Here is a 12,021-nt window from a genome sequence, read left to right as displayed (position 1 = left end):
GGTCCTCTTCAGTCCCCAATTTCTGCTTTTCTGTTCTACTAAAAATTAGTTAATGAAGATCAACTGATTTTGTCCCGCCTCCCCTTTTTCCAGACAAGGATTTCTCTTGAAACAAGTGAAATGAATTTAAACAGGTATTTTCCAGTTCTTTTAATCCTGCAAATCAAGCTGGCACACTTCTCTGATCCCAGCACTTTGGAGGTAGAGGCAGGTGGATCTCTTGAGTTAGAGATCAGTCTGGTCTACAAGACAAGAGAGACCTTGTCTCAACGAAACAACTCTCTGCCCCAACCCGAAATCTGTAAATCATCTATAGTTATCTTCTTTGAATTGCCCTGTAAATCCTTAGCACTGGGTCCATGAATTAAGTAGGTGCTAAATGCATGCTGGCTTGTATAAATACATTGTAATATAAAATAATCACTACCTAGCATGTGATTATGTGGAAACATTAGTGCATATTTGCCTAGTTACTTTCTGTTGCTGTGAAGAGATAGCATCACCAAGTCAGCATATGGAAAAGTATTTATTTGGGGGGTTAGTTAGTCCATGAGCCTCGCGGTGAGGAGTATAGTGAAAGGCACATAGGTGGCAGGCATGGCGCCAGAGCAGTAGCTGAGAGTTTACATCTGATCTTCAAGTAGGAGGCAGAGAAGAAGCCTGGTTTGAGCTTTGGAAACCTCCCAGGGACAGACCTTTTTCAACAAGGCCACACCTCTTAATCCTTCCTAAATAGTCTACCAACTGGGAAACAAACAATCAGATCTGAGCCTACAGAGGGTGCCATTCTCATTTAAACTGCCATGGTATTTTACACTAATTTCCATTTCCTACTTTTTTTCTGTAGAACATTATTTTAGAAACCAGAGACAGAATTGAGTTTTCAGCTTTTAAAAAGTTAACGTGAGGCCTAGCTAAATGCCATTGAGGGTGTCAGATCCCCTGGAAATGGAATTGTAGATAGTTGTGAGCTGCCCTATGGATGCCGGGAATTGAACCCAGGTCTTCTGGAAGAGCAGCAGTGCTCTTAACCATTGAGTCATCTCTCCAGTCCCTGACTATAGTTTTTAATTTTTTATTCTGGGAGGAGGCAGTAACTGATATAACATTCTAGTTTATGGGTAACCATTGAGTCATCTCTCCAGTCCGTGACTATAGTTTTTAAATTTTTTTTTTCTGGGAGGAGGCAGTAACTGATATAACATTCTAGTTTATGGGGAACATGCAGTAAAGTCTCAGGAGATCTTGGTGAACCTCTCTCCCAGTCTTTCTCTACGGAACTATTAGCTAATAGCCTAAAAGGAAGTGTTCATTTGGGGTTGTCAGAATGGCTAGGAATAGAGCACAATCTAATCCTCATCCTGGTTCTCCCCTTGCTCTAGTATATTCGAGATACATTTCCTACTTTAAATATATGTTCAAGATATATTTTCTACCCCCATTTCCCAGTAGCATGTTGGGTATGTATTTTGCAGCATACAATAGTCTGGAAAATAGGATAATATTTAAATTTTAATGAATGTGTATGAGGGTTATTCCCTGATGTAGTATATTTGAGAACTGGAATTTAAATATTTTTAGAATGATAAGGCAGCAATAGAACATCCATTATTAGCCAACCCACTTTACAGAATTATAAATAGTAACTGTGAGAGAGTTACTGAGTTTAGTGGCCAGGTCAGGACTGGCGTCGTCTGTCATTTATGGAGTAAACATTCCAGATTCTGTGCTAAGCATTTTGTATGCAGTGAGTCACATTGTAGTAAGCTTTTAGTCACACTTGTGAGTAGTTAAATGTTGGCGTACTGTAGTGCATACTTAGCAGTGAGGAAACATACAGTAAATTACATGTGAGTACTCCAAATGGGAGGGACTTTGAACAAATTCTGAGAAATGAAACAATAGTGGAAGCATGAGAAGAAAGGCCTGAAGTTCTAGGGTGGTTTTTTGTTTGTTTGTTTGTTTTTTTGGTTCCTTACTATTTGTAAGTGACTTACTGTCACCAATCTAAGTGACAAGTTTTATACCATGCTTGGACTTCAAGCCAAGTTGTTTGCACAATATCATAGATACTTTTACTATTATAGTATGCAAACATAATTCAGTAATTCTTTTAATGTGATAAACACTCACATATTATAGTGATGTTTTTATGTTAACTTTAAAAATGAATTTAGAAATGATAATAAATGATTTTTCCTTTTATGGTGGCTGGAGAGTGAAGTACTCCCTGCCAAGCCTGAATGTCTGGACTTGTTCCCTGGGACCCAAGTGGTGGGAGGAGAGAAAGAACAGCTTCTGCGGGTTTTTCTCTGACCTCCACATGAGCACCACAGCATGTCCAATTATGCCCCCCCATAAATAAATAAAATGTAATGAAAAATAAAAGTTTTTAATTTTTGTAGTATTTACAAAATGAAGGCTTTGCTCTAGCTGCTAAGTAAAATGTGGTGCTCACATGTGAATAGAGCTAGTGTGTAGATCTCAGGTCCTTCAGGAGCTGCTTAGCTTGGCTCCCACTGTTTTCTCAGCTTCTTCAGGTGCATCATAGGAAACTCCTAAGCACACATGCCTTTCTATTGCCAGTTGTGGTTCTGGCCCCATGTCTCTGTGATCTGCTACTCCGTTGGCTCAAGCTTGTCCCCTACAAGGACTACTTTTGATTCTTCAGGAAATTACTTGTGCCAACTCTATACTCTTTTTTTTTTTTAAGGTGTTTTGAGACAGAGTTTCTCTGTGTAACAGCTGTGGCTTTCCTAGACTTCTTTGTAGACCAGGCTGGTCTCGAACTCCTAGAGGTCCGCCTGCTTCTGCCTCCTGAGTGCTGGGATTAAAGGCACGCGTCAGCACGCGGGCTCATACTCTTTTATTATAAGATCCTCTTACTTGCTTTGTGTGGAGTAAAGTATATAATGAACTACTCATTGATATTTTCCATATATTGGATTCTTTTCATTATTTTCCTTTCTTTTATTGAGAGCATAAGAAAAATCAAAACAAAGAACTCAAACCTAACAAAAAAGCCTAGGTGAGTGGAGGCTGTTGCCTTCAGAACGGGACTGCCGTGGCTCGTCCTTCCTTACACACTGATGAAACTGCAGTCTGGAAGACAGCGCTGTAGAAAAAGAGTGAGCACTCTAGCTTAGATCAGTTCTATTTCTAGTCTCTTGTTCTCCCAGTAAGAGCTGTTGTGTTGTTAGTTTGTTTGTTTTTGAAATAGAAACTCAATGAAGCCCAGGCTGGCCTACCTAGTCTCTTCTATAGTTAATGCTGGAGTTGAATTCCTGATCTTCTTGCCCTACTTTCCAATTGCTGGGGTTACACACAGAAAAGTGTACACATTAGAGATGAATATTCAGAAGGTGACAGACTCATTAAGTTGAAAGCTGAAAGTAGCTAAAGGTCTTTCTCAGACCGTTCTTTAACATAACTCTGCCAACTTCCCCAACCCCAGCACACAAGTATGTTCAGTTTTACAGGGCTATTATTTTATGTGTATGTGTGCTAGAGTGTAGAGGTGTGTATGTCCTTATGTGTGAGGAACAATCCGAGGTCAGAACAGGGCATTGGGTCCCTGGAGCTGCAGTTGCACAGGTTGTAAGCTGCCATGTGGGCTTGGGAACTGAACCCTGGTCCTCTGGAAGAGCAACTAGTACTCTTAACCATCAAGCCATTTTTTCAGCCTCCAACACATAACCACCCAGGTATCCAATACACTGAATCAGACAGTTCTGTACATATTTTGAACTCATGTTTAGTGGTACAGGTGGTGTTATGTCTTTCCTTATGATACTGTGTTTGTGGAGTCCACTTGTAGACAGCGGTGCTTGGTGTCATCCTGCTGGGCAGTATTCCATTCTAGGCCTGTGTCATGGTGGTCCTGATGACTGTAGGTGGACATTGGAGTTACTTTCACTTTGGGTTATTACCGCAGGCCTTTGCAAACACTCGATCATGTACTTGCTGTGCACATGCGTTCATGTCTGTGTATACCTGTCATTGATTTTGTAGATAAATGACTGGTTGTTCTTCAAAACTCTCGTTCCATACTTTTGGTCACACTTAGTGTTCTTTTTTCATTTAACCACAGTGGGGCCTCAGCAGTAGTATATCTTTGTAACTTATTTCTCTGATGACTGAGTGTGTCAGGCACCCTTTAAATATGATTGTTTTATAGTTAAATACTGTCTTTGGTAGAGTTTCTTTTTCCCCATTTTTATTTTAGTCACTTTTTTCCTAATTAGTAATTTTCCAAAAAATGTATTGTAGATTAGACTTTTTGATCAGCCAAATAACTTCTCACTCGGTGTCTTGATTTATCATCCATAATGGCTTTTGATGACTAAAAGTTAAGTTTAATCTAATGTATAACTTTTTTCAATTATGATTAAGTCATTTTGTGTCATATTTTAAATATCTTTGCCTACCCCAAATATAATGACATATTCTTTGGATTTTTTTTTCTTGTGTGTTTAAATCTAAAGTTTGTCTCAGATTGTTTGCATAACGGGAGATGAAGATCAGGGTTCTTTCAGGTGTGGTGGGGCATGCCTGTGACCGGAGCCCTCAGGAGGCTAAGGCAGGAAGATCACGGGTATCAGAATTAGCATGGGCTGCATAGCGAAACCTTGTCTTTAAGAGAATCAAAACTCAAACATGGTTGGTAGTTTTAAATATAGTAGGCATCCAGGAGATTTAGCATGAAGTGAGGGGCTGCCTGCTCCCCATAGTGCTGCAGTTTCTCCTTGTGTGTAAGTCAGCTGTTCATACACACAGACTCATTCCTGGGCTTTGCTAACCTATAGCTCTTTCTATGACTAGTCACTAGGGAAACACATATCAAAGCCACAGTGGGTGCACCTCACTCCATTTAGAATGGATCAGAGATGGCTTACGAAGTGTGACAACACGAGCTTGATTCCTGCTCACTGCCCTCAGCAAAGGAGAGAATTCCCACAAGTCGGCCTCTAGTCGCCACATGTGCGCTCTGGGGCTCATTCCTCTTCTACCTTCAAATGAAGAAGTAAATGTAATTTAAAATAGAACGGCTAGCAGAAAAAGGCGAAAGGCAAGAAGTAGTAATGCAAGCAAAGGAAAGCCTTATGTACAGTTGGCGGAAATGTTAGGAGTGGAGGCATTACAGGATATAGTATGGACGTTCCTTAAGTATGTCAAAGTAAAACTGCTGTGTGGTCCAGCAGTCCCAGTGCTGGTTACATATATGAAGGAAATGAAATGAAAGCCAGGAGACGGCTGTACTGATCCTTTTTATAGCAATTTTTACAATAGCCGAGAAATGGAAACAGCCTTACCATCCAGTGAAGGGTAAAGAAATATTATACATGATATATGTTTGTATCATAGACTACTATTCTGTAATGAAAAAGTAAAGTCTCATTTACTAAAGTATTACATTAGTGAAATAAGCCAGGCAAGTGAGTCCCACAAGGCCTCATGCATGGAACCTAGGAAAGTTCATGTCTTAGAAGCTGAGCGCAGAATGAATGGCGTTACTAGTGGCTGAGAATATTGGAGGAAGAAAGATGGACAAGGGCCTGTCAGTGAGAAAATTGCATTACAGTAGGCTCGGGCCAAGTAGTGCTTAGAGCCAGGCACTGTAATCATAGCACTCAGGAAGGCAGAGGCAGGCGGATCTCTGTGAGTTTGGAGCTAGCCTGGTCTAGCCTGGTCTACCAAGTGAGTCCAGGACAGCCAAGGCTACACAGAGAAACCCTGTCTCGAAAAACCTAAACCAAACCAAAAAAGTCCCATTTCTTCCCCTAAAAGAAGTGCTTTCATATTACTGTACAATAAGGTGTCTACAGAGGTAGGTGCCAGAGGCTGTAATTGGGAAAGTATATTTTTCTGTCTTACTAATTTAAAAATGAATAGTAATAACATTTTTATTGGAGGTATGGGTATTTTAAAAATAAAATGACTAAGGGGACTGAGGAGCCTCACAGTCCATAGAGTGCCTGCTGTGTAAGCCTGAGGACCTGGCTCTGTCTCTAGTACCCTCAGAGCCCAGGGCTGCAGGGCACTTACTCCTGGAATCCCAGTGCTGGGTCAGGGACAGCAGGCTGCCTGAGGTCTGTCAGCAAGCCAGTCTACCCAAAACGTCAAATCCAGTGTCTGTGACAGACCATGTGTCTGGGTCTCTGCCCCGCCCCCCCCAAATATCATCCATTACAGTTTTGTTTAAAAGTATGTGCTACATAATGCCGTAGAAGTGGCTCTTCCTTGTGGCGTTTTCCTTTATGTCACACGGTGGTTAGTTGGCATCAGTAAGAATGTGATGAGCAGGGGCCTGGGAGTTAGTTTAACTGCAGGTAAAGGCATTTGCCACCAAGCCTAATCTGAGTTTGATCCCTGGAATTTACATGTTGGAAGGAGAGCATCAACTCTCCCACACTGCACCCTTGTATGTGCCTTGGCATAGCCACGTACACTCTAATCCCTACCCCAGATGCCCCTCTTTCTTTCCCATGAGCATATACACGAAACAAACAAACAAATAGATGTAAAAATGTAATGTGATGAACAACCCACTTGTTACAAATGAGGGAGGGACTATGCTCTCTGCTCCCAAAGGAGCCATACTGAGACAGAAGCATCTTCTGTTTTACACTGTCATCTTTAAGCTCAGGCATTTAACCATTATTTCTCTTTACTCCAAATGGAACTGATACACAAGTTTAGATGTTCAGAAGAACTTTTAATGTCTTGGGATGTTGGTGTGATGGGTGCACTAAAGCAGCTACAAGATAAGTAGGGTTTGAAGTAAAAAGACTGCGCATTCCTAGACCAAACATGGTAGATTTGCTATGAGCCTTCTCAAACATTTAGCATACACAAGGGCCTTTAATGCAAAGGATTTCCAAACTTACTTGGTTGTAGAAACCTAGTTTCAAGGAACGTGCTTTGGGAAATAAGAAGTTGTCATGTAAGTCAGTTTTCAGGTTGGAAAAGCCCTCAGTATCACTTTGCTCTAGTTGGAGTGATCTTTCCATGTGACACAAACTAGCACAAGTCTTAGGAGTTTGTTTCTGCTCATGATTTCCTCTTTGAAAGGCTGCAGTTTTGTTTTTGTGTTTCTGTTTTGTCAGGTGTTGTAAGGTTGCCTCTTTTATATTTAAAGACTATATGAGGAGTGGCGAATAGAATTATAGTTTCTTTTTTATTTAACCAGTATTTCTGGCATTTTAAAAAACATTATGGAGGATACTGAAGGAGAAAGTGAAAGTGTGGCTATGGTCATCTTGTTTTGTAGAGGGCAGGCTCAGGGAAGACTTAACTAGGCAGTGCACTTGGGTTCATGCAGTGTGGGGGTGGGGCGGGCCCAGGGGGTGCATATGTGCATGCTGGGCTCTCCCCAGCTGAGCTCCAGCCTGCAATTCATTTGTGGTTTTGAATGAGTAATGATGTTGAAAATTTTTATGTGCCCACGTTATATGTCTTCTAGATGGCACTGTGTAGATAGAGATTTCTTAAAAAAAAAAAATGACTATATATATTATGCTTGTCTTTTATTATGGCTTTTTTTTTCGATCTATGAATCTTTTGCCTAAATCTAGGGGAACTGTATGGATAGACTTTATAATTCATTACCTTTACTTTTTAGGAGCAGGTGGTTACATCTTTTGTTTTTTGTTTTTTTAAAAGGAATTTTAAAAATGTATCAGAAAAGTAATGGATTGATGCTTTAATGAAGTAATTATGTTACATCTGTTATCAAGATTTGAGGTTTTCAAGGTTAGTGTCCCCCCCTCCCCCTTAATTAATGAATATGTATAGTCCTGGAACTTGCTATAGAGAACAGGCTGTAATCAAACTCATACAGATCTGCCTGCTTCTGCCTCCTGAGTACTGGAACTAAAGGTGTTCACAACTACCCCTGGCCTTCCCACCTCCCTCCCCTTTATTTTTTAGAGTGGAAATAATTACCTGAATATAAAAAAGTTACATGGTTCTGGTATGCAGGACAACTTTTTACTTATTAGAAAAATAAATTATTTGAAATACAGTATATCTTCATTTACTCATTTACATATCAGCTAAGTTGACTTATACTTTCAGATTTACATTCCTCCTCCTGTCTCCTAAATCACCCTTAACTGCACTTAAGACACTGTTCTTTCCTGACGTGTCTTTTGTAGGCAGGTATTTAATTCCTGCATATAGCACAAAAACTATTTGATTTTGCTTTGAAAGTGTAGTGAACATACTCATGTCTTTGGGAGAACTCCATCAAGTGGTGCTTCCTACTTCAGAAGATCTCACTCACTGAAGATCCTTTTTCTCCCTTATGATAAATCATATACAGTATTTAATGTGTAATTGTTAATTCTTTGATGTAGTAAAGTAGACGTGTTCATCTCATTTTCCATAATTTAATAATGTTTTGGTATTTTTTGTCTTTTTGTTTATATGTGGTTAGTAAGGATTTATTGATGTTTAGAACTGATTAATGACTTAGATGAAATTTAAATATTGATTTAAATAAATGTATGCAGAGATTTATCTGCCTGTATTACACAGAAATATTACTTCCCAAAATTGCCCTTTGTTACATTTTAGAACCCTTGCAAAATTTGTGTCTTACAATATAAATTGATCACCTCACCCCCCATGTTGGGGGTCAATCCCAGGACGTTATAAATGCTAGGCAAGGGCTCTTGCACAGGTCTGTATCCTCAGTCCCCAACTTCACTACTTAATAGCCCTAGGTCTGTGAGAACTAGTGCTGTCACATGTGGATCTCAACCTAAGGAAAGGAATGCAGTCATTAAACAGACTTTTGTGGTGTATTCTGGTCTATGCTAGAGCTCAGATTGGTGACCTTAGCCTTGTTACTGAACTGCACTCATGGTTGAGTTTCCTACTGTGCTGCTGTTAGTGCCTGAGCGTGGTGGAGAGTCCAGTTTAACCTTGCAGTTTTGTTCATATCGGGCGCTGTTTCTCAACCTTCATAATGTTGCGACCTCATGTTGTGGTGACCCCAGCCATAAAATTATTTTGTTGTTACTTCATGACTAATTTTGCTACTCTTAGGATCATAATGTAAATATCTGATGTGCAGGATAAATGATACGCAGTTAGGAATTGGTGATTTAGGGACAATAAAACCTTTTAGGAGCCAGAAAAAGATGAGACCCTGACTATAAAAAGGGGTATAATCTATACATTTTGTGAGTTTGGGCTTGGTTTGGGTCTGAGAAGTGGAAATTCTTGTTTTGTTTTGTTTTTTGTTTCTTTGAGACAGGGTTTCTCTGTGTCTTGGCTGTCCAGTTTTTTTGTTTGTTTGTTTTTTGTTTTTTTCCGTTTTTTGAGACAGGGTTTCTCTGTGTAGTCTTGGCTGTCCTAGACTCTCTTTGTAGACCAGGCTGGCCTCGAACTCACAGCAATCTGCCTGCCTCTGCCTCCTGAGTGCTGGGATTAAAGGCATGCACCACCATGCCCACCTGAGGAATGAATTTTTAATGGAAAATGGAAAATTAAACTTGGAATACTTAATGTTGATTATGTTAAAAACTTAAAAGAGTCAATGCTTGTTGATTATGATAAAACTAAAATTCTGGTATCTTGTATTATGTTCTAGTTATTTTAGTATAATAGAATATTTATTGTGTTTCTTAAAATATGTGGGTTGGAACTAAGGTACTTTGCCTAAGTTGATACTATGCCTCTGCAGTTGTCCCAATTTTATAATGTGTCAAAAATGTGTTCATCTAGATTTGTCTGCATTATAGGATTTAATTTTATACTAGGCTAGCCCTGGGCAAACTGATTCGTTGATCTTCTACATATGGTGGCCACAGAGTCTAACTTCAGAAAAAACATGATCACTGGGATTCTGTTTAAAGTTTGCCTCTGAAAAGAAGCTTAAATAATACCTACCCTTTTCTAGTGTTCACATCTTCAAAACCAAAACCAAAACCAGTTCTCTGAGGATTAACTTAACATACCTTTGAAAATCCAAGTATAAGTAAGCCAGAAGGTTTCGGCAGCTTAGTTTTGAGCATTTGGATGTGACACAGTAGCTAGCAGTTTAGCAGGGGTTTCCCTCTGCAGTCTGGGTTACGAGACGACGGGCAGAATTTGTCATCTCCGAAGTTAGCTGTGTGATAGCAGAGGTGAAATTGTGGTTTAGAATTTCCAGCTCTTAATTTCAACCGTTTCTTCAGAGTTCATGATAGAAATGTGAGCTGGGCCCTGGTTAGTGATCTTTTGACACATAAACCACTTGTAATGTGAGTAATTGGACAGTTGTAATAAAAGGTAGGTGCTGTCACTTTAGAAAGATGAAGGTGTGTCATGTGAATATTTTTAGTAGTGTTATGTATTAAATAATAAACTCTTCTGCTGTTAGGAGATGGTGTAGTCAGTTGTCTATACAGTGTTATTTCTTTGCACTTTTTTAATGAGTAGTTTGCGAGATAGAAATGGAAATTAGCTGGCTTGATTAATGTATACACACACACAGACACACACATGCTCACACGCATGTATAGCCTTGTATTATAAGCTTTTGTTTTTTTCTTGCCTTGTATTATGTTCTAGTAATCTGGAATGATGTAATTCATTGTTATGCAGCAGTAGCAAATACTTCATGTCTAACTTTTAATTAATTCATGTCACTCAGGTAAAAAGAACATATTCTCATGGCACTTACAGAGCTGGTCCGATGCGGCAAATAAGCCTGGTGGGAGCAGTTGATGAAGAAGTGGGAGATTACTTCCCTGAGTTCCTGGACATGTTGGAGGAGTCACCATTTTTAAAAGTAAGAGAAAATCTTGGCATTCTAAATTGGGGGTATTACTTTCAGGTTATAGGTGATACAGATACATGGCTGTTTAGAATTATGATGATGATGGTAGTGGTGGTGATGATGATGGTGACATTTTTTGAGACAGGGTTTCTCTCTAGCCCTGGCTGTCTTGAATTTGCTCTGTAGATCAGGCAGTCTTCAGATTCACAGAGGCAGGCTGATCTGTCTGCCTCTGCCTCCTGAGAGTGGTGGGATTAAAGGCATGGTGGGTTACCATGCCACCCAGCAGAGTTCATTAAAAAAAAAAAATTAAATCAGAAGGAAAAAAGGAAGGAATTTAAATTTTTGTTAGTACGTTTGCAATTTCTTTATTTTAATTGTAATGGCAAAGTTAAATGGTGAACTAGCAAATAACATTTCCTGTTACGTTCACCTGTTTGTTTTGGGGGACTGAAGCACCAGAGGATTTAACAAGTGTAGGAAGAAACCTGTCAAACATCTTAAGAGCAAAGGTGTGGTGGCTTGATATTGTGGCAGCCTGGCCTGGGGAATTGTGCAGTTGTATAAAAACATTGAGCTCATGCCCCATTATAGTCTATAAAATATTCCAATCAAATTTCATTTATATTTAAAAAATACTTAAAAATTATTCGTTATTATTAGTACATGTGGAGTTGGGGGCACATATGTGCCATGAGGTGCATGTGGCAATCAGAAGACAGCTGTGTGGAATCCCACTTTTTTCTTTCCTCTGCTTTTTCCTGTGGAGTCTTGTCTCTTTTGTGTGTGCATGAGTTGTGGGGATTGAGCTTGGCCTCCAGTTCTGTGTGCCGAGCTCTGACCTGCTAAGCTGTCTCCACGGCCCTCCCTTTTAGTTGTGAAGCAGCTGCTGCCTTCGTGCTATGGGTTGATTACCTGTGGTATCCCGCTGCGAGAGAAGTCTCTCAACCCAAAGATCAGTGTGAAGCTTCCTTGAAATGCAGGGCCGTGGTACACAGCAGAGTGTGAGGTTCGCCTACAGCTCACTACATAAGCTTCTTCTGTTCTCACTTCTGCATGACAGGTTTTCTGTCCTGTGTATTTATAGAGTTTGGTTTTTTCTTTCATTATATTGTTCTCCCCCCCCCCCCTTATAGCTTTTAAACTTTTTGTTACTTTTTCTTTCAGCTAATCATATCAAGTACTTTAATTATAATCATTATTAAGTAATATTCAAATTTTATTTTAAACATTCTTTGTAGAGAAATTGATTA

At 39.6% G+C, this 12,021-nt stretch overlaps 1 protein-coding gene across 3 annotated transcripts in view; it reads left to right on the top strand.

The window, feature by feature from the left end:
• Positions 1 to 12,021, top strand: part of RSBN1L (round spermatid basic protein 1 like) — a 54,253-nt gene that overhangs the window by 30,250 nt on the left and 11,982 nt on the right. For all 3 annotated transcript variants that reach the window (XM_084787273.1, XM_084787272.1, XM_084787271.1), the window contains one exon: positions 10,643 to 10,780. In XM_084787273.1, the coding sequence (XP_084643399.1) occupies positions 10,643 to 10,780 (138 nt within the window). The remainder of the gene's footprint in view (positions 1 to 10,642; positions 10,781 to 12,021) is intronic.

Source organism: Acomys minous, assembly GCF_964271855.1.
Source record: "Acomys minous genome assembly, chromosome: 6".
In the NCBI taxonomy this organism is placed as follows: domain Eukaryota; kingdom Metazoa; phylum Chordata; class Mammalia; order Rodentia; family Muridae; genus Acomys; species Acomys minous.
The sequence above is the reverse complement of the archived record's forward strand: the minus strand, read 5'-3'. Positions and strand labels throughout refer to the sequence as shown.